The sequence below is a fragment of the Ambystoma mexicanum genome, chromosome 12 (assembly GCF_040938575.1).
Source record: "Ambystoma mexicanum isolate Mex_15411 chromosome 12, UKY_AmexF1_1, whole genome shotgun sequence".
NCBI classification, from domain to species: domain Eukaryota; kingdom Metazoa; phylum Chordata; class Amphibia; order Caudata; family Ambystomatidae; genus Ambystoma; species Ambystoma mexicanum.
The window spans coordinates 131179683-131202546 of record NC_090936.1 but is presented as its reverse complement, the minus strand read 5'-3'; the positions used below and the strand labels follow the sequence as shown (position 1 = coordinate 131202546).

Here is a 22864-nt window from a genome sequence, read left to right as displayed (position 1 = left end):
GGCCTTCGGTGAGGGGGCCGGCCTGCCGACGTGATTGGCTGGATAAGACGGGGAGGCCAGGGGTAGAAGCCAATCCCAGCCGGAGAAGGAGGCCGGGCTTAGTTTGTCATGGGGCGCAAATGGCCGACTGTCTTTTTGAAGAGCGTTTGTAGAAGCGGATATCAGTAAAAGCAGAATGATAAAAAGGCTAATATGCCACATGAAATCTCAGATCATAGCCGGAAGTACACAAGGCAAATGTAGATAGCATGATTGCATTGTGAGATTTTTTCGCAACAATGCCGCATTTGACTGCGACAATCCATACCAGCCTATTGGGCCAACCTTATGGAATGCTGCAAGGGCTCGCTGCTCCGGCTCGACATTGCCAAGACCGGCTTTAAACAGATTGGAAATGGCACGGTCTCAAAACCCAGGCCTGGCTATAATGTACTGATTTTAGACTGGAAGTAAACAAGGTAGTGGACATGCCGTTCGAAGGCGACAAACTCTTCAGGGCCTAAGAGTGATGAGGCCTTAAATGCAATTAAAGTGAATACGGGCATGGCGAAATCACTCACCTCGTTGTAAATAAATCGTCCCTTTCGTAATCCGGCAGGGTGTCCATCCTCCACGATCAGAGGAAGACAATACCAGCGAGGGTCGTACTATACGCAAGGGTATATGAAATTCCATCAATTCAAGGCTAAAGACTACAAACTACAGGCAAGACTGCGCACTGGCACCTCTTCACAAAGGGGCAGGCAACAAAAACAGGCCTGACTCCACAACCAGGTTGTCCTCCCTGCATCCACAACAGCAAGTAGGAGGCAACCTAAAACACTGCCGTCATCAGTGGAACTCAATAACCTCAGACAAATGGGTTTTAGACATCAAACAAAAAGGACATACACTAGACTTCAAGAACATTCCATCTCGTTTCCCTTCAGGGGAACTTATGCAGGCACATCTCAGTGTTCTCAGGCAGGAAGCCATTGAAATGCTCAAAAAGCAAGCAGTGCAAAGGGTACCACCAAAAGAAAAGGGAAAGTGAACTTAATCCCGGTTCTTTGTGATAAAGTAACCCGACAAAACATGGCGACCCATTTTAAACCTTCAGGGCCTCAACAAATCAATGAAGAAACAAAAATCAAAATAACACAGGCAGACGTCATCAAAGCGGTGAAAAAAGGCGACTTCCTTGCTTCTCTAGTCATCAAAGATGCTTGCTTCCACATGGCAATCCACAAAGCGCACAGGAGGTTTCTCAGGTTCAAAGTGGGACAGGAGCACTGTCATTTCAAAGTTCTTCCCTTTGGACTAAGATCAGTACCAAGGACGTTCACAAAGTGCCTGGCCCCAGTGGCGCCGTTCCTACGGTGGAAAGGATTGCATATGTATGCATACGTTGACAATTGGCTGCTTAGAGCAAAGACCGATCAAGAAGCGTTATGGGCAATTCAACAGGCCACAGCTGCGATGAGGTGCCTGGGCTTCTCCATCGCGCCAAGAAACACTTGCAGGCGCAGTTATAAATGACTTATCATATTGTATCATAAACTACAAGATTTCATGCTTAAAGGCCTCCAACAGCTTTGTTTTCCTGGCAGCATAGTTCAACACCAACAAAGGTTGGTTCCGTCCGCTACAGGACACAGCAGAGTCGATCCTGCATCTCTTTACTTCATTCAAACCAGGAAGGTTTGTCCGTCAGACAATACATGAAGCTACTCGGCACATTGTCATTGTGCATTCCCCTCATCCCTTATTGCCGCCCCACATGAGGCCACTGCAACCATTTCTCGTGGCCTAGTGGGCGCAAACAACCGGTACGTGAAACGACAAACTAGAGGTCACGGGACAGCTAGTGACCCAGTTACAATGGTGGAACGATCGACAGCATATATGTTGAAAGGAATGTCGTTACAAGACAAGTTGTTCCAGCAAACCTTGGTGACGGACGCATCACTGAAAGGATGCAGAGCTCAAGAGGGTAACGTGTCAGTCAAGCGCCAGTGGAGCAAGGAGGAAGGACAAATGAATGTAAATGTGCTGGATCTCAGGGTGGTATTCCAAGCATTCATTACTCTTTCCGGCCGTTCCTCAAAGTAAAGGTAGTAAAGGTGTTGACGGTCACACCACTACCATACATTATATACGGAAGAAAAGAGGACCTCATTCTCGTACACACTTGAAAGAAGCAAGTGCTGTGGTATTGGGTGATCCAGAATCAATTTTAAATGGTCCGTGGAAATGTGGATTTTGGGCCCAACGGGTCCATGTACCTTGATCCTGTGTGGAGAGGGTCAGGAGGGCACTCTTGTGCCACGTTCCAAATGTTTCAAGACATTTTAAAAACGCTTTTGTTTTTATTTTACCCCTCTTCCTCTTCTCTACTCCCCCCCACCCCGTCTTGATGCACCTTGAAACACGTTTTGCTGTATAGTGCGCATTACAAATAAACAATAAATAAAATATTGGACATTTGAGAGGATCTGAGATGTTTAAGACCTTCATCTACTTTATTGGAAGTTTCAGCAAAATCACTCGGCAGAATATAATAAATATATAGTAATTGTCATCTTCCATTTACTATGATCTAGTGGAACTCAGGCTGGACATGGGAACTTATACTTGCATTGACAAAGAACACACAATTTCCTGTTGTGATACATTTGTGTAAGAGGACACATTTATTTTCTCACTCTTATTGATTACCTTTCTCTGTCTAGTCTGACACCCCAGTGCCACAATCATGAATTGTCCTCCTGTTTATAGAATTGGGACTCTAGATCTCCTGGCACTATTTGATCCCTTGATCATTATTGTGTGTTAATGGGGCTTCCATATTATTACCAATTGGGCCTGTAGTTATTTTGTGGAAAACCCTAGAATATGTGTCTTTTGTTGGTGTAGCTAGTTTGTTCCATACATCAATAGCAGCCGTTTCTTAGACTAGTTGCTTTGGCACCCCTTCAAAGCTAGACCAATTTCCCCTCTATTTGATATATTTTAGTACTGTAAACATTTAATTTTGATTAGCCAGCACTCTACAGCACATTTTCCTCTTTTTAAGCTATCTGATTTTATTCCTGACAATAGATTCTTGTGCAACTTCCTTCTAAACAAAAATCAAAGACTGCTGTACTCTCTTGATCTCTGCTCTCTGTCTAAACTGGTCACAATGGACTTTATAGCCACAAATACTATTATCTCATGTACATCAGTAAGATTCCAATACCTCCACCTAAAGGTTCTTATTGTTGCTAGTAACAGCCTGCCTATAGTGTAACATGCCAGGGTGTTGTTCTACTCCCAATGTCAAACTCCCAGATCACCAGTAGAGGCTTATAGTCAATATTGTGTCGCTTTAATACGTCTATTGAAGCTATTGCATGCCAAGCTGGTCATATAATCAACAATTATGGCATGTACAGACCCTTGAGTGAATTTAGCCAGATGATCGGGGAGCACTCAACCATTAATATGATGGATTCCAGTCTCTGCTAAGAAATGAAGGGAAGCCAGTCCTCTTGAGTCAGATTTGTGTCAGTGGCTAATGAGGAAGAACGCTATATGTTAAGCCCTCTTTTTCAATTGTAATACCTTGTCCTATATTCAGAGCTCTTTAAGTTACCTAGGGTTGGATCTTTGCCTAATAAGCCAGTTAAAAGATATTTTAATTATAGGGAATGCAAGCTATTACCGTTCCCATAATAAGGATAGTAAACTGTATAAGAAGTAGCGTATGTTTTTTTACTCCGTACGAGTTTTAAATGAAGAATAGTATTTGAATCAGTGTCAATTTGTGTCGCACTAACAAGTAAATGAAGAACACATATTGACAAATGGTAAGTGCCTTCATTTTCTTTGTAGCCGGAGGAAAATAAGATCAATACCTATGAAGTACCACTGAATCCAATGCCAAGGTTTCTCAAAACCGCAGAATCTCACTGTTGAAGACAAACGCTTTTGAACCACGGCTAGAGATTTTTGCACAACAGCTGTTGAGTTGGTAATGGGAAATAAATCTCATAATCCTCCAGTGAAATCATCCACAAATAGCCCTTCCTATTCATCGTCCACTTGCAATTGCAACCTACTTGGGATCATCTACTAGGTTAGTATATGTGGTACAGTCTTGCCTTTTTCTTATCTGCAACAATGTGGGATTTTAGGATCTGCTAAGTGGTTCACAAGAATATCTACTTGCATGATTCACCCAGATAATGATTCAGTCATTTATTTCCTTGGGTGAAAGAAGTTCAAAACGATTAAAACATAGTAATTAATAAGAGTATGCTGTTGCACCTTATTGTCATGTGCAGGTTAAGGTTTAAATGTGTGGGTATGTTTTCTCCAGCATTGGATCTTTCATGGATTCACATGCTTAGACTATTCCCCGTCGTCAGGCTGGGAACACTCAGTATATTTATAAAGACGTTTTCCATAGGAAAGATTTCGACACTTCTGTGTCCTATCTATGTCGTTTTGGGCCGCTTATGCCTGACCCAATAAGACGTAGGGTATAAATAGCCCTGCGGCTCCCTTCAGATTTCAACCGTCTCCAAAGTAGTGGGATCACCTGATGTTATCTTCTATTTTACAAGGTTGATAGGTTGATTTTGTTTCTTTCCCAATGTCTGGGAAGGCGTTGTTTGGTCCGTGTGCTACATGCGGAATGAAAAGTTTACGAAGGAGATGGGCACATGGATTGCTTGTATTGTCTTCATCCTCATCACTCTGCGGACAGTTGTGAGATTTGTAAAGGCTTCTCACAGAAGACCCTGAAAGACCGTAATAGACGTCTGGTGACGTGGCTAAATGACGGGGCGGGAGCATACCCTTCCCCAGAGGTAGGCTCTACACAGTTTGGCTTCGAGATCTAAATTTCCGGTAGCTCCTCGCCGCTCTTTATCTGCAGAGCCACCGGCGAAGAAGCCACGTTCGACGGAGAAACATCCCTCTGAAAAACATTCTACGAAGGAATCCTCTTCATCAAAAGGGAAAGCTTCCTCTTCCTCCTTGTCAAAAAAGGACAGAAAAGATCCGTTAAAGACCTCCTCAGGAGACCATCACAGGTCACCCTCGAGATTCGTCGAAGCATAAATCAAGCTCAAAAAAGGCAAACGCCTCATGAGCCTGTGCTACAACCACCACTGTCGTCGACGGAAGTTCGGTCGTCGACGGATTCATTACCATCAGCGCAGATTATTCCTACAGTCCCTTCGTCGAGTCAGATGACGACGATTGAAAAGTTGGCATCGTCGACGGTGGACCCTCCAGAGGGCTGGCATCCGGCTGTCTACGATCCGATCTTGCCAGAGACCTATTACAACAGGAAGCGGCCTTCTCAATATCATCTATGGAAGACGACCGTGAACAGGTGGCTGGTGCAACTGATCTTGCATTGCAGGGTGTTAATTCGTTGACAGTCTCGAGTGGGCGAAGTATTCCAGTTACATCGTCTTTACTGAATCCCCAGTCGGTGTTGTCCTTGGAAGTGGTGTCCACGTTACAGACGACTCTACTGAGCTGGTTGGATGCGAAGTTGGTACACCTGAAGTGGTACTGACTACGCCGGCCGATGATGAACCAGGTCCGGCCCGCGGTCTTCGACCAGAGTGCCAGCCTCCCGTCCAGTTAGTGAGGATCCTCCACGCTCACACCCGGAGGAAGGATAGTTACCAGATTCCGAGTCAGACCATGGACATAGTCTTTTTCGGACATATCATCGTCCCCTTCACGAGATCCGACATGGGAATCGGAGGCAGAGGTGCCCCCCCCTCCCCGAAAAGGATGCCAGGAGGCAGGATGCTTTTAGAAAGAAAGTTTTGTCGGTAGGAGCGACGACGGTAAAGGCAGCTAACTCACTGGCTATTACGGCGAGATACGATCGGGAGATGTGGCACCGTTTAGCCCCCATCCTGGAACATCTACCGGATGAGCACAGAAAATCTGCTATGTTGCTGGTGCTTGAGGGGGAAGAGGCGTCAAACCACTCGATTAATACGCCGTAGACCTGGCAGAATCAGGTTTCAAACAAATATACAACGGAGTGGTGTTGAGAAGACAAGCATGGCTTAAGTGTACAAACTTTAGGCCAGAGGTGCAGTACAAAGTAATCGATATGCCGTGTGAAGGAGAACAATTGTTTGGGGAGAAGGTCGACAAGGCCTTAAAAGGCATGAAGGAAGACTCTGACACAGCACGCTCTCTTAGAGCGGCAGAACATTTCGATCTTTTCGCCCCTTCCGAGGAGCATCAGGGAATTCCCGATTTGTGGCATCCAGGGACCGGGGTTTCGGCAGGCCATCATATTCCTCTAAAGGCTATAGGTAAGCTGCCCAAGCGACTCGAAGAGGCCGAGACTATCAGGCTTCGAGAAGAAGAGGAGGTTATTCATCGTCCACAAAAGACAAGCAGTCAAAGTCCCAACAATGACGAGCTTCAGGACGTCCTGGGAGGCAGAGTGTCTCTGCGTCGACGAGTGGGAGAAAATAACATCGGACCGTTGGGTGTTAGACACGGTGAAACTAGGCCACTCTTTGCAGTTCAAAAACGTGCCATCGCACATTCCACCTGTGTTTTCGGCGCAACCCCATCTTCAAATATTACAACAAGAAGTGGTGCTTCTGCTGCAGAAAGGGGCTATAGAATTGGTCCCGGTAGCCGAGTGAGGTCAGGGAGTTTACTCCCGCTACTTCGTAGTAAAAAAAAAACGACAGCAAGTGGCGACCCATTCTAGACCTCCGAGATCTCAACAAGACACTGAAAAGTCTGAAGTTCAAAATGCTTACGCTTCAGATGGTTATCCGATCTATACAACCGGGGGATTTTCTGGTGTCGTTAGACCTGCAAGACGCCACAGAAGATTTCTAAGGTTCGTAGTTGGTCAAACCCACTTCCAGTTCAAAGTACTCCCATTCGGACTAAAGTCATCTCCCAGGACGTTCAAAAAGTGCTTGGCTCCAGTAGCAGCATGGCTACGAAGAAAAGATCATGTTTACCCTTATCTGGATGATTAGTTGGTAAGGGGGTCGTCACTGATAATAGCACAAACCAAACAAGTCTAAAAGCCACCATGCAAATTCTGCAGCGGTTAGGCTTTGCAATCAACTTCGAGAAGTCCTCCTTAACTCCCTCAAGGAACTTGGTGTTTTTGGGTGCGGAGTTCCAGACGCAGTCAGGACTGGTAAAACTGTCCTTGGAGAGAGTTCACAAACTCAGACACAAGGCAAAGGAGTGGAAAACCAACACCAGAGTGTCTGTAAGAAAATACATGTCACTACTGGGGGCCATGGCATCGTGTATCCCATTAGTAAACTGTCGTCTCTTCATGAGACCAATACAGGAATTTTTGGCAGACCGATGGTCCCAAAGTCGGGGATTATGGTCAGACAAATTGACTATCAACAACGAGCTTGTACAAGCACTTCATTGGTGGCAACTCTCAGACAATCTAACGAGAGGGATGCCCCTGCAGGAACCGGAGTTTCAGATGACAGTGGTGACGGATGCATCTCTGACCAGATGGGGAGCCCATCTGGAGTCCCTGCAGGTGCAAGGTCAGTGGTCCCCAGGAGAGTCGACCCTTCATATTAATTTGCTGGAGTTGAGGGCGGTACGTTGGGCCCTAAAATCATTTTTACCATGCATAAAGGGATCTCTCATAAGAATATTGACGGACAATACAACGACAATGTTCTACCTAAGGAAACAAGGAGGTACTTGTTCCAGAACTCTCTCGGCCGAAGCTCAAGAAATATGGCATTGGGCTCTCGAACAGAAAATAAGTATATTAGCTTACCACCTGCTGCCAGGAGTAAAAAATGTACAGGCGGACTCTCTCAGCAGAGAGATGAATCAACTGTACGAGTGGGAGTTGAACGACCAACAGCTGACGAACATCTTCAGAAAATGGGGCCATCCTTCCCTGGACCTCTTTGCAACGAGAGAGAACAAGAAGTGCACACAGTACGCGAGCAGATGGCCACAACTCGACTCGCTGGGGGAAGCATTCTCCTTCCCATGGACAGGCAAGTTCGCGTATGCGTTCCCTCAGTTTCCACTCATCCGACGTACTCTACAATGGGTTCACAAATACCCATGTAGTGTGATCCTAACTGGGCGAGACAGTCGTGGTTCTCAGACCTACTTCAGCTGTCGATAACGCAACCAGTGAGGTTCCAGAAGACTCTGTGACCACAAAAGTGATGGGTGGAAGGTTTGGATTGAATCTGAACCACTGGCAATTGTTCTGGGCAACCTTCCACACCACCGTTTTTTAGCCCATCTGCGCCATTGCAAAAGGGGTCCAGCCATGTGCAAATCAGTCAGCTGCCGCCACCAATGGTAGCAGCCCAGCCCGAACTGCTAGGCCAGGTCCCCTCTGCACAGAAAACCAAGCAACCCCAGACATGTTTGGGCCTTGTTGGACCTCCTCAGTGAGGTGCAGCCTGCAACCTTCTATCTCAGGACAAGGGAGCAGTTTGGCATCACGACCCGGACGGCCTCAGCTTGACAGTCTGGCTCCTGACTTCTCCAAGTTCGGGGCTCTGACCATTTCATCGGACTGTCGCCGAATTTTACAAGCAGCACGGGCTCCTTCCACAAATACTTTGTGTGCATGGAAGTGGAAGAGATTCTGTATGTGGTGCAAAGATCAACCAGGATTAGAACCCCTGAACATTGCGGCAGAGCAGTTTCTTCCATACTTGTTGCACTTAGCAGAAAGAGGTTTATCTTTCTCTTCAATAAAGGTTCATCTGGCAGCCATTTCGAGATTCACTTGTAAAAGACATTCAACACCACTGTTTAGTGATCGACTGGTTAAACATTTCCTGAAGGGCTTATTCTGAACTTTTCCTCCAACCAAAAAGTTTCCTCCGAACTGAAGTCTCAACCTGGTACTCGCAGGACTAATGAAGGCTCCTTTCGAACCTATGTCGTCGTCATCTTTAAAATTCTTATCGTGGAAATTGGCCTTCTTGGTGGCTATTACTTCAGCAAGACGACTTTCGGAACTACAAGCATTGGTTATTGACCCTCCATACTTGAGGTTTTTCAAAAACAAAGTGGTATTGGCAACCAACCCTCATTTCATACCAAAGGTTCCAACTATATTCCACAAGCATTCTTCATTTGTACTGCCGACATTCTTCGCAACACCCTCATCTTTTGCTGAAAAAGCTCTCCATACGTTGAATGTAAAAATAGCCCTAAAAGTTTTATCTCAATCGTACTCAAGATTTTAGAGGTACAAGACAACTATTTGTGGCTTATGGCCCTTCGGCAAAGGAAAAATCAATCTCGAAGCAAGGACTTGCCCGCTCGGTATCGTCGACGATTGCTTTTTGCCACTCGAAAGCAGGGAAGCCTTTGGAAAAGCATCCAAAGGCCCATTCAACGAGATCCACCTCGTCATCGGCGGCATTGTGGTCCGGAATCCCGCTGGTGGATATCTGTCAAGCGGCATCCTGGTTGGTTCCGCATACATTCACTCAGCATTATTGCCTCGAGCAGCAGCATGCAGAGGATATGCAGATGGGACGAGCAGTCCTACGACACCTGTTTCAGTAAGGTAAGCCCCACAGAGAGGTGTATCCTCTTGTCAATGTATCATAATTGTTTTTTTACTGTTAATGTACCATGATTGAAAGTTTTTTACATTGCTAACTGCATGTGTGGCTATGATGATATTGGTTTGCATTACACACCTCCAGTTTAGGGGTGCTGCTATACAATCTATTCTAAGCATGTGAATCCATGAAAGATCCAATGCTGGAGAAGGGAGTAGTTTCTTACCTGTAACTCCATTTCTCCAGTATTGGTATCTTTCATGGATTCACATGCGCCGGCCGGCCTCCCCTGCATGCAAACCTTATATGCCCCATTCTACTTTGGGGGATAAAATCTGAAGGGAGCCGTGGGGGCGGGGCTATTTATACCCTATGTCTTATTGGGTCGGGTGTAAGCGGCCAAAAACGACGTAGATAGGACACAGAAGTGTCAAAAATGTTCTTATGGAAAACGTCTATAAATATACTGAGGGTTCCCAGCCTGACGGGGAATATCCTAAGCATGTGAATCCATGAAAGATACCAATGCTGGAGAAATGGAGTTACAGGTAAGAAACTACTCCCTTATCTTTCTAGTATGTCAATAACCAGCAAGTCAAGAGGATGCATATATGATTAATTCTCCATATGTCATACCATATTAGATGTGATTAGTAATAAATAAGAACCCATATCCAAAGTAGAAAAACCTGAAATACCCTATTTCTTTCCCATATAATCATTTTCATTCTTCAAAGGAATGTAATAATAACCTAGCGGCAGCAGATGTATTTCAGAATTTCACAAATTGGGGTGAAGCTGAACATTGTGAAGATGGCATACTAATCCAGGTTGTCACAAATTAAGAACCACTGTCCCTGACTATATCTCTTGTTCTGACACCTACCCACTTAAATCTTTGAACATTAAAAAGATGAAAATATAGATTGGAGTGTGAACTTTCAAATTCAGAAAATTCATGGCCTTTTAATTCAGAGAAAATGTGTCTTCCTAGACACGCTGTCAGTATGGGGCTGTCGGCATATGGCATGGCCTACGGGGTTAATTCAATATAGGGCAGTAAGTTCCCTACACTTGCTCAGTTACTTCCCCTCCCCATTTAACTTCTCTCTTGTTGCCTGACATTGTTTCAGATCTTATCTCTACTTCCGGCTACTGGCTAAATGCACTTCCTCTGTTCAGTTGTATTTTCAATTTTTATAAACCAGCGACAAATACAGATTAATAAAAGCAGTAAGGAAATCAAAAAAGTGATGGATGAAAATGAATGTTAGTGCGTTTTAAAGGCAGTAGCATCAGAAATTCACTTCTTGAATTGATGATTTGAATCCCAACTCTCTTTGCACTTTCTGCAGTGGTTGAAGAATTTGCTACATTAATATAACCAGCAGCACGAGTAGCACTGGTGAAACTGTTGGAGTACCATATGTTTGCTCCTTTTCCTGGGTTGCCATACAAGGCCTCTAACACCACTAACAACAACTTACTGATTTATAAATGTGGAAACCAAGGATCCCAACAGAGATCCACCAGATACAGAAAAAGAAGATAACCGCTTCATTCAAGGTTAAGCAGAGGATAACCTAGGGTCCTCAGCCAGGGCCTTCTATGTGCAAAAGATGGGGATGAGGAGTGCCTGGGTATTTCAGCACAAGAAACCCTATCTGCTGAAGGGGGTGACCTGTCATCGGTATTGAAACACAAGAAATGGCAAGTCATTCACATACAAATGTATAGGGTGTTTGAAAAGTGAAGGAGTTGTCACCCTCATGCTCTTTTGAACAAGTGTATGCATGGACATTAAAAACGTGTTCTTTCAGGGAAAGGTTGTTTCTCTTCCTAGTCTCGGGCCCAATCCTCCGTGCTTGTGCTGCAATGATTTGGGACAAAGGTTACTCTACCTCATCTGCAACGCCCCTTCTCCAGGTCAGAATTCTGTTGAGTCATTTTGTTGAAGAATAAACTAAAATCAGTAGTAATTGTCAATGGAATTTCTCACTCCCTGGTAACATCATGTAATCGGAGGCTGTGAAAGGAGTTGTAAGCGTTGGGAAAATATCTTCCAATTAGCAAACCTTTCTTTTGCATTGTGGGCTAAATGAAGTCAAACTGGTCACAGCTGACGTAACAGATAAACAGGAAAACATTATTCATATCCCATTTAATGGGGAGGATTGGTTTGACCTCTCCACTGATTAGGGTTTCCTCTGAGGAAAAGGTTGACTGAGACTGCTGAAGCTCTTATCATATTGATATACATCCCACCAGATCTTTTCGACCCTCATCGAATCAGAGACAAGAAAGAGCGTGTTCTTTCAATGGGTTTCAAGGGCTTCGGGACTGATGGAGCCAACTGCAGAACAGGTCTCCTAGTACCCAATTGGGGCACACTGCTGCAAAGTCTTCCCTTGTTCATCCTAGAACTTCTGGTGCAAAACCCAAAATGACTCTCCACTCCGGACTCGATTGTCTTAAGTCAGAGGGTGGTTTGAGCACCAGATATCAGCTGAGTCTGGATTCTTCAAAGAAACTTGGGTACTCGTAATGGCTTGTAAAGCCTACTACCTTCCCTTCCCCCATTTTCCTCTTCTCATCGCCCACTCCCGCAGCTGCGTTCTGAGATTTTCTCCAGAGAGTTGGACTTGCTCATGCAGATTTGTACAATCGAGGATGTCCCAATTGCTGAAATGAAGTTACTTATGGTTCTTTGTAGAACACAAGAATATCCAGATTATGCGCACTATCTTCCACCGTGTCTTCCACCTTATCTTCCACCTTATCTTCCACTGGAGAAACGCAAAGTGATCCTCCAGCACAGAACCCATCTGCTCTGGTTTCAGGGGGCTCGATCTGCCGGGTTGATCTGAAGAATGGATGCATTCCTGTTTCAATGTGGCCACCTCGTTGTCAGCATTTGCTTTTTCCAATGGGCATAACAGTACAAGGCGTTTCCATTTGGGACATCTTGAACACTTGGATCTTTATAAAGCTGATGGCAGCAGAGACCTCTCTCCATCTTTTCAGAGATTCGTGTATAGGACGAATGGCTGATTTTGCCCTCAACTTCTCTGGAAGTTCACTCTGTTCTTTGGACTCAAATGATCTTTTGTGTGAAAAGCAGTTACCTTTATTTGCAAGTTTGGGACACAAGAGTAGCTTGTATCTTTTCTACCCCCCAGCAAAGATCCAGGGCTGCTAAGATGCTACAACCCATTTTTGTACGAGGCATCGGTGTTCCACTGCCTGATCAACCTGATGGCTTTGGGTGTCTTAGCCATGTCAGTTGCAAGCCCATAAAATGTGAGGAGTTCAACATCTACCAAACGCATCTCAGTATCAACCTCAATATAACCTTCTAACATGATAAAAGTTTGTGTCGAGTGATCCCACTCTCTCATGGCCACCATGGACTTTTCCAACGTTGCTCCTTCGCAGGATAGCACTTCATTTAACGTTTCCTTTGTGTGGGCCTCATTAAGAAATTGAATTGCATATTCGCCACTAGGTGATTAGTTGGGTGCGTAGAGCAGTGCTAATACAAAGAATGTCTTTAATCAAGCAGTGCTTTTGTGGATGTTTTAATTGGAAAATCTTTAGTAGGCATAGTAAAACCTGCAAATTAAAAAAACTAACTTTTGAGCATTAACCATAAAACTGCCTCAGTCTGTTTGTAGTTAAATGCTTGGCATGACTAGAACGGGGCGGTACAGCTTATCACAGTGGTTTACAAGGAAATGGAGAGGGTGATATAATTGCGTGCTGTTTTGCAGTTACCATCTGTTTAAGAAAGGCGATTGTAATAGTTTATTTGTGGAGTGCTTGTACATGGGTGAAGTGCTTCAAAGCACTTAAAGGCAGGGCGGGAACAGGGGAATACAGTAATTCTTATGCCTTGAAACTTCCAAATGATCAAGCAAAAATGACTAGCAAACTTGGCCTGAAGGCCATACTACAAGTGCAGGTGTAAGACAAAAGGAAGGAGCGCAGGGGGATTAGAGGGAGAAAAGCATGGTGGGCCTGATTCAGAGAACGTTTTCCTGTGGGATTGCGCCATTATAAAGCGCTTCTGGGAATCTTGCCCACAATCCTTAGGCTACCCTACTCTGCCAACACCGGTTCAAATAGTGCACGTGCGTGACAGATGGCAAGGCGCTAAGGTGGCGGAGAAGGACAAATAGAAACAAAAAACGGCTTACTAAGCGCCTGGCGGACCAAGCCTAAAAGTATTGTTATAAAAATATGTAAACGATTTACATTTCTGTAGCTAAATATTTCTGGTAGTAATGTCACAATTTCATGGTGCCATTCCATTTATAACTTTACACTGATGTTTATAAAACGTGTGTTGTGTTTGTGTCTTTTCAGGAACACGCCAGTGCTTGTGTACATTAAAGGATGATTAATTCTTGGTATAGAACACGTTCATTGACGTTTTAAACGGTGCATTGGGTCGTAGTTAGTGTTTTGCAAGCCTAATGTAGATACTTTAAACTAAGTGTGCTCACCTAAAGTACAATGGTTTTCATCAGCTGTTATGTGTTCACAATCACGGCACGCATCCTACTTTTGAGGATAGCAAACGCTAGCATCGCCATTGTTTGCCTACTTAAAATAACGGCGCGGCCAGCTCGTTAATAGCCATCAGCTTAACGTTCCCATTCAAAAGTTGAGTGAGCACATCTCATTTGACAGCCAGCCTGCCTGCCTCTTCCCATCTGCGACCTAAGCCGACTGACCTTTCTCTTTCCCTTTCACAGTCAAAGAAGAGGAGAAGAGAAAGTTATTAAAGCGAGGCAGCGAGCTGAAAAGCGAGCACAGACAGCTGCAAGACAAAGACCGGCTCCTCACTAATGCAATGAAGGTGAGCATTCCTATCCAGAGCTGTAAAGTGCACTCCCTACACGTCACGCCGCGCGCTGTAATGATGCTGGGGGAGGGTGGGGTCTTGCCGCATGCCCCCGTGCCAGTTATTTAATCACACCTGCCTTTGCCATTAGGAATATGACAAAGCTAGTTTTAGCATGTTTCCCACGCTGTAAGGAAATACTGACTCTTGACAGGTTTTGGAGTCAAATAGATCCACTCTACCCCGAGTTGCCGTAAAGGCTGTTTCCAGGCCAATGGACAGAATGTTTTCCGTATGGCTTGCAATATACTCTTGGATTTATCAAATGCCAAGAGGACAAGTACACTCGTAGGTCAGAGGCAGACAGTTTTAAAGCTCAGCCATTTCAAGTGTCGGTTCCAAACTGGACCGATGAGATAAAATGGAGTTATTCAGGGAGGATATAGGCCACGGCCTCTATGCGCGCGGCTGTCACGCTGTTGTCACCCCCACTCTTTAACCCATTAAATGACAATTTTTGCATACACTTTTACAAACACACCTGTTAATGGAAACACCTGGCATAGATTTCAAATGTCGCATAATAGTGTGTGTTTTTATTTGCATAACGGCAGTGTGGCTGCAAGGCGCCCCGCCTTCATATGTCCTCCTACGGCTTTGGGACTAAACGTCATGAATTGAGTTTTAAAAATGTGTGATGCATATTTTTCAGTATCTCCTTATCTGCACCACCTAGTAGTACCTTTGTTATTTGCATTGAAGTTATTTTCATATCTAGAGTATAAATAAATTGTTAATGTAAGGTGTACATTTTTGTGTTCGCATCTTTCAAAAAAATCTTTCCATAAAGCGTTACCATGGTGGGCACGTCACCCCGACTTTAACTTGTAAGCCATCCCAAACAAAATGCAGTCTGTTTTTATTGTTAAAGACATGTAACATCTAACCAGTGCAGTGTGTTATTTACAAGCACCAACGGCCGAAAGTATACAAATGGCACAAAACGTGTTGTTTTGAGAACATCAATATTAAATGATGAAGACGTCCACTAGGAGGAAAAGCATAATATTTCACCCACAATAAATTGTTTCCAGAGAATCGTCTACACGGTTGTTAATGCTTTTTTTTGTCTTGTTCCCTTCCCCGTGGTAGAAATGCTTGGAGAAAAAAAGCAGCTTGTTGGCCATGCAAAAAGGAACTCAGTCATCATTGGAACGTCTAAAAAACCTCATTAGACTAATACAAAACGAGCAGATGATTCAGTTCACCATGACAACCACAACCACCTCCTCCCTGCTGACAGTTCCCTGGATCAAACCATCATCTGCGTCCGCGGCCATGCACAAAGCCTTGCAGCAGTCTCAGAGTAACAACTGACACAGCCGCCGCCCAAAAGATGGACTTTTACACACGAAAGGTGAGCACAAAAGGGAATGGCGAGCCTGGTCTGTTCTGTGCACATTTGTGTACTACGGAACTTAGCAACAGACCTGCGCTGTGTGTAGCTTGCTTTTGTGGCAACTTACCGCAGAACAGTGTGTACATTTTTTAATAGCCGCCACCTTCAGTGCTTAGGAGACTTTTATATTGGCCTTAATGTATTGACGGATCTGAAAAACGCCTGGAAGATGAAATCATGGCATCTTTTTGGGAGTGGATGAATGGACAGACTATGGCGAGGTTGTTTTTCACATAGTGAAGAATTTGGGAAAGGAGACTTGGAATCCGGTTAGGGAAGCTCCTCTCGCCACTTTTGCAGAAGTGCTATAGGTGCAGTTTGTCGTCATTCTCCCTAATAAGGTCTGCTGCCACATTTATTCAGGTGAAGCTGGAAAAGGGCTGTTGGAAATTGCTAATGTCCCGGACACTCACAGAGCCTTCAAACAAAAAGAGCATTTTTTTCAGTATTAATCTAGCCGAGAATTGAAGATATTTAAATGAAAAACTGTATGAAGTTAGCGTTTCTAGTGGAATATTGAAGTATTTTCATGCTGATGCTTGTCTATATGCGTTCTGAAGTATTTAAAGAGGCAAGACACTGAATCTCCTTACTTTTTGCAAGTCCTTTTTTTTACTTATTTTGCTATTAATGTATTTTCTCATGGAGATTTTCTTGCAGGGCTTACCAGAAAACCATACAATGGGTATCTTTGACAGGTCTTTGTTTTGGTTTTGGTTAGGAACATGATTTTTTTAAAGCAATTAAATATTTTACTTTTTTTTTCTTTCCTTGCCAGTACAGACAATATGCCAAAAAATACCTTTACATTTTTGTACTGCATTTTTATTGTAAAATATGTAATGTGAAAAACATGCTGACTTTTTTTGCTTGCAGAAAGATCTGCAAAATGGTACAGGAAAAAAACTGCCTCAAGCGGAGTTTCTCATATCAAATGTTTGTAGAATTTTTTTGGAAGGAGGGGCTGTGAGTTGTTTGCCTTTTTGCTGGTTTTGGCAACTGTTGTTTGGCTTTCTGTTTGTTTTATTTTGTTCATTTTACATGGATAGTATTACGCCCAAGAAGGTCCTAGAACACCTGCTTGTTTCACTAGCTAGTCTTCCTGATGCTATGATTCTGGCACCTTTGCAGGCCTTAGGGCTTCACTGTGATCCTGAGGCTTATCTCAGAATTTGGTGAGGTCGGTGCAGGGTTCTTGTGTGCCTGGCCAATTCTTTACATTTATTGCCATTTTTAAAAATTTAGCACAGAAGTGTATTTACTAGGGGAGCGAGACTAGGTACAATAACGTGACGTAAAGCAGACTCACAGCATATCACATAGGTGCAGATTGTGGCTTTTGCAGTTGCTCATTACTCTAGAAAGAACATGGTCCCTTCAAACCATTTTCACAACTCCGGGAGAAACTGTGCCGTACAATACAAATCTATTTTAATACACTTAACACTGGGTTGAACAAGATTTTTATATTCTTTTATTAATGATCAAAGCAGACGAACACACAATTGTTCTACATTGGTTATTATATGCCAATTATGCATTCGTATGTGGCTTGCAATGTAAATGTTTTCAGGTCCAATGATACATATTTTTTTTATTCTCAAAAGAATAGAAAAGGAAAGAGATGAAAAAATGTGCAGCTAAAATAATGTGACCAATTTCAGATGAAATGTCTTGGACTGTTAAAAGTAGTTTTTAAGAAGGGTCTATCCAGTGGATAGAGCTCATAGGTAAACAAAGTGTTTGTCTAAATTATGTCAATGTAGTTTTACTTCTTTATGATGCATTAAACTTGATTGACAATTGAATGTCGTTTTGGTTACCAGATGTTGTTTTGTCACAGGGCTATTTTTCTCATTTCAGCAGAAACGGTTCGAATTACAGATGTAAAAAAATGCATTGAAAATGTGGTTTCCTGGGACTTGAAATATTGCAATGGAAACAGCAGTGTTAGATATTAGCAACTTTAAACGTATCAATATTATTTACATTTCCAAATATATAAACTGACTACATGCCCCCATTAGTCTCGATCAATGGATCCTCCGTAGACGCAAAGTGTTGAATGTTTCCCACTGCTAAGCCAGACTAAGGAACACATTTACTTTTAATTATAATAAAACATAAATCCCAGACAAAACAAAGAGCAGATTGCATTCAGGAATCGGCTTACTGAAAATGAATTTTCTAGGCTACTCTGTGCTGAAAAAGTCATCAACTGTTTCGTTTGTCTGACCAGGATTATGGGACAGTGTGTCGTTTTTCAAACACATGTTTGGGTATAGAGTGAAAATCATGTTTTATTTTTACAAAAACAAAAATAACAATTTAGAGGGACCGCTCTGAGACTGCTTACAGCATTCTTTCTAAATCGAACTGTCATGCCCCTACACCTGATGAGTGCACACGGGTGCTGACAGGCAGGGCCAGACCCGAAGACACGGTCGAATAGGGTGTGTGTGTGTGTTCGTGTGTCTGCGGGCGAATGTAGCGTGACAGGGTCTGGGGATACGTTGTGTGAGGTTGTTTAAGTGGGGTTCCAGGAGGAGTGTTTGTGTCATGGAAGGGAGGGGGCAGGTGTGTGTGTGAGATTAGGGGGTAGGGTGATGTATTTTGTCGGGAATGGGGAAGGAAAGGGAGGTTTGGGGTGAACCCCCTGTTTTAAGGTGAGGGGGATTGGATGAAGTGGGGTTTTGGGGGGTGAAACCTCCAAAATGTGATCTCTGACGAATATTGAGGGCTGCACCAAATCAGCAGAAATAAATCCGTCTTTTTGGTGTGCTGAATTCAGTATCACAAAGAACCCATTTTTGTGCTTCAGAAGGCAATTCAATTGCACAACTTTGCTGTTTTTTCACTTAATCTATTACACGTTAATGACAAAACATTGTCTTTCCTATCAGAATGGTTTTTTGTGTGAAGAAAGGTTTGATCTTTCTCCCACTTTTTCTCTTAGGTAAGTCAGACTTGGCTGGGGCCCCTTTGACCCAAAGTACAACTGTACATCTGGTTTGACACTAAGGGCCTTATTTATAAAAAAAAAAATCAATGAGACTTTCTCATGTTAAATAATTTTTTGTAAATCAGGCCATACATGTCAGACTTTAAGAACTGTAAATGCCTTTTCATATCTGCCATTGCAACATGTCACAGAGACATGAAGGTACTGCTCCATGATGATTAGGCACCTGTAGTGACCGGCAGCTAAAGCTGTCTGAGAAACAGCCTTGGGAGAAGGTCTCCCAGAACAAAAGTTCCAATGCTGAAAACTTCAATTTCCAGAAGTAATGAGACAGCAGACCTTTACTACCACATCTGACATCGGTATATCCCTCAAGCTCGAAGGCCTCCTGGTATGTAACCACATATGCTAATTCTCTTGATATGCAGTCAGTGCTGAGCTGACCATGGGCACCAAGTGTTAGTTTAGCACTTTCTTCAGCATTGGATCTTTCATAGTTTCATATGATGTATGAATATTTCCAGTCGTCAAGCTGGGAATTCTCGGTAACGTAGAGCAATTTATTTTAACATTGAAACTTCGGTTATTTAGTGCTGTAGTATAGTCAATTTGTATGTCCTACTGCCCGCAGCCAATAGAAAGGGCTCCCTTAGCTCCACCCCAGGAGGCCATCTTCAGATTTTTTTTTACTGCATGTTGAGTTGGGAGTCCTCAGGAATCTCAGAATAATTTGATATTTTCTTCTACTTTTTGTACAAGTTTTCACATTTTAACGATGTTTGTTGAATCCTTGACTCTGGCGACATCTGGGGATGTTCCTCTTCCGGAGGTGGGCGCTCCATTGGAGCAGATTCTCGTCTTCGACCGTGAGGACTTCATCCAGCCATGGCAGAGACCAAGAAGAAGACCTTCCCCAAGAGCTGTGCAGGTGCAGCCTCAAGAATGTGTAAGTGCACCATCAACCATAACCCCGTCGATGACCATGCACAGGCCTTGAACCACAACCTTGTCAACCAAGGCTGAGCCTGCTACTTGGTTGTAGTCGTCGTCAGCTCAACCATCAGCCCCGGCTGCATTATCCAGGCCTCCACAACCTTTTCCACTGACCATGGGAGTCACTCAGGCTATGCCAGGGTCAGTGCCTACTCCACCTGAAGAAATGCTTCAACCCACCCTTGAATCTGACATTGAGGGCCCTGTGGGACATCTTCTACGACAATGAGATGGAAGTTGTGCAGTCTAGCCCCAAGTCTGCCAGGCCCCCCATGGGCAGTTCCTGTGCCAGTGATGGGTCCTCCTACCTTTCCAGCCACCCTACCTCCGAAGGTGGAGACTTCTAGAGACGTCATCTCTCCACCTTGCTGTTCTTGGTGTCAGAACTGCAACACAGGCTGCCTGGCCTATCCACACCACAAGGCCCAGGTGGGTCATTTGCTGATCCTCGTCTGCCAAGGGATCACCTACCGCCTGTCCTGCGGCCCAACATTACAGACACGGAATACAACTATAACATGTCACTAGGGGATGCCTCGAAGCACACCACCGGCATAGATGAGTTTGATGATCTGTTGTATGTGGATGGCGAACCATCTCCTCTGGATGAAATCTCATCCTTACATATTTTAATGTCAAGGGCCAAAAAGCTGTTTGTCTTGGTTCCAGAGGAACAGAAAAAAGGTGTCCTCTACCTGCATCTTGTGCAACAGAAAATGGATTGTTGTGATTCCTATTTTTGAGGACATACGTAAGGACGGTCTGTTGACCATGACAAGGGGCAACGTATTTGTCTTGGAAGCAAGACAATGCATAGCAAAACAGGTTCGAAACCCAGTCTCACGCTTAGAAACTAGTCTCCAGTATTAAGCATGTTTATAAAAGAACAATTATAATTATAATGCTCTGCACACCCCAAAAAGGAGAGGTTTGATAAAAAAAATATAGGGTGCCAGACTCTAATTGTCTCAATTTGTAGCCCAACCCTGACTCTGTAGTGTCAGCAACATCCCGGAAACATTCGCCCAACCCCTCCTAACCATGCTCTGCTCCCCCCCGACAGAAGGTAAGCGTCTGGAAATGCATAATTTCAACAGCCGCTACAACCATCAAGGTGGCTAATGCAATGGCCAGTCTGTCCAGGTGCGTCAGAGAGCTTTGGTTCAAGATGGGCCTGATTCTTGAATTCCTTCCGGATGGCAGGAAGGAGGAGGCATTTGCCCTTCTTCACGAGCGACTGGCAGCTTCTGGCCATGCGATTTCTGTCTCAGTGGACATCATGCACACTGGCTTCAGATAACTTGGCATGGGTGCTGCCTTATTCAGACAGGGTTGGCTCAAGGACACTAACTTCAGGCCGGAAGTCCAAGCAAAGGTTGTGGACCTGCCCTTTAATGGCATAAACCTCTTTGGCAAGAAAGTGGACAACACTTGACAGACCAAGGCAGACACGGACGGCCAATTCTTGGCACACTGCAGCAACGAAACCAGTCCTTTTGGATGCGGCTAATCCGACTTCTCTAGAACATCAAGGGACTGCCAGCCCTTGTACCACTCCGCATCATACCGGTCTCCATCATACTCGGATCCAGACAAGTATAAATCAAAGCCCCAATCTTCTAGAGAAAACGAACACCACCACTGCTCGTCGCACACCATGAGCCTAGCAACCAAACAAACCTGACACATCTCGGGTGCAGCCTCCCCACTTTCACACCCAGTGGAAGTGAGGTTTTTCCATCTCATCGAACAGTGGCAATCCAATACCACAGACGGATGGGTGTTATCCCTCATCCAGCAGGGCCCACACGCAGGAGTTTGTCAAAAGACCACACATGATTCCTCCCTTGCAAAAGGTAGAGGTGCAGGTACCTCTACTACAAGAAATTCAATAGCTCCTGTTAAAGGGAGCCATCACACGAGTCCCATCGAGTAAGCAGTGAGAGGGAGTGTACTCCAGGAACTTATTAGTGAAAAAGAAATTGGGAGGTTGGAGGCCCGTCCTGGGCCCTTAACAAATTCCTCAAGGCCCAAACTTTCAGATTGGTGACTCTGCTGCAAGTCTTACCTCCACTTCAAAAAGGGGATTTACTGGCATCCTTGGATCTAGAGTATGCATATTTCAACATCCCTATTCTTCGGAAACACTGATGCTACCTGTGCTTCACAGGGCAGGTTGCAATTTCCAGTTCAAGGTGCTGCCCTTAGGGATTTGGTCAGCCCGATAGTATTCACCAAGTGTCTATCCCCAGTGGTTGCACACCTTTGTCGCTCAGGTGTCCACGTCTACCCATACCTCAATGACTGGCTGGTACGGGCAGAGTCCTTTCCCATGGCAACCTGCCATAGCGCAAAGACTATCCAATTCTTACAGTCTCTAGGATTCTCTGTAAACATTCTGAAATCCTGTCTCACCCCGCCTTATCGAACGTTACATTTGGGGGCTCAGCTGTACAGACGTTCTTGCATGGCCACTCCCTCAGAGGAGAGGGTGTGAGCCATTCTTGTCAAAGTCCTGTTACTCTCCCGGATGAAGATGGCCTCAGTCCATCTCCTGAAGTTTCTGTTAGGGAATGATACCCACATCATTCCTCTACTTCGACATTGCCGGTTTCCCATGTAGGCTCTCCAGGAGTTTCTTGATGCACGCTGGTGACAGGCCTCTGGTTCCTGGTAGGACAAGATCCCTCTAACAAGGCACTTCAATAATGCTCTGCTCTGGTGGTCATTCCGGGCTCTTCTCATCCAAGGCTCTCAATTTCACACACCCCCATATGAAGTCACCATCACAATAGACACTTCCCTGGAGGGCGTGGCGCGCATACTGGAGATCTACATGGCAGGGGTCTCTGGACACACAAAGGGTAGACTCTTCATATCAATCTGTGCAGTGTTTTAGGCCCTCAAGTCTTTCCTTCATTTAGTCAGCTGTCAGGTGGTCTGGTTTTTCACGGACAGAACCACAACAATATTGTGTGTCCTGAACCGGGGGGGGGGCAACCAGCAAAGAACTCAACTCCTGTCACAAATGGGCACTCCACTCT

The 22864-nt window shown here is 44.5% G+C and overlaps 1 protein-coding gene across 2 annotated transcripts in view; it reads left to right on the top strand.

The window, feature by feature from the left end:
- Positions 1–17673, top strand: part of PHF21B (PHD finger protein 21B) — a 460667-nt gene extending 442994 nt beyond the window's left edge. Inside the window, exons 14-15 of one of the 2 annotated variants that reach the window (XM_069628165.1) lie at positions 14318–14421; positions 15559–17673. In XM_069628165.1, coding sequence (XP_069484266.1) covers positions 14318–14421; positions 15559–15783 — 329 coding nt within the window. In that variant the 3' untranslated portion in view covers positions 15784–17673. The remainder of the gene's footprint in view (positions 1–14317; positions 14422–15558) is intronic. The other variant, XM_069628166.1, reaches the window with a different exon arrangement.
- The last annotated feature ends 5191 nt before the right edge of the window (positions 17674–22864 follow it).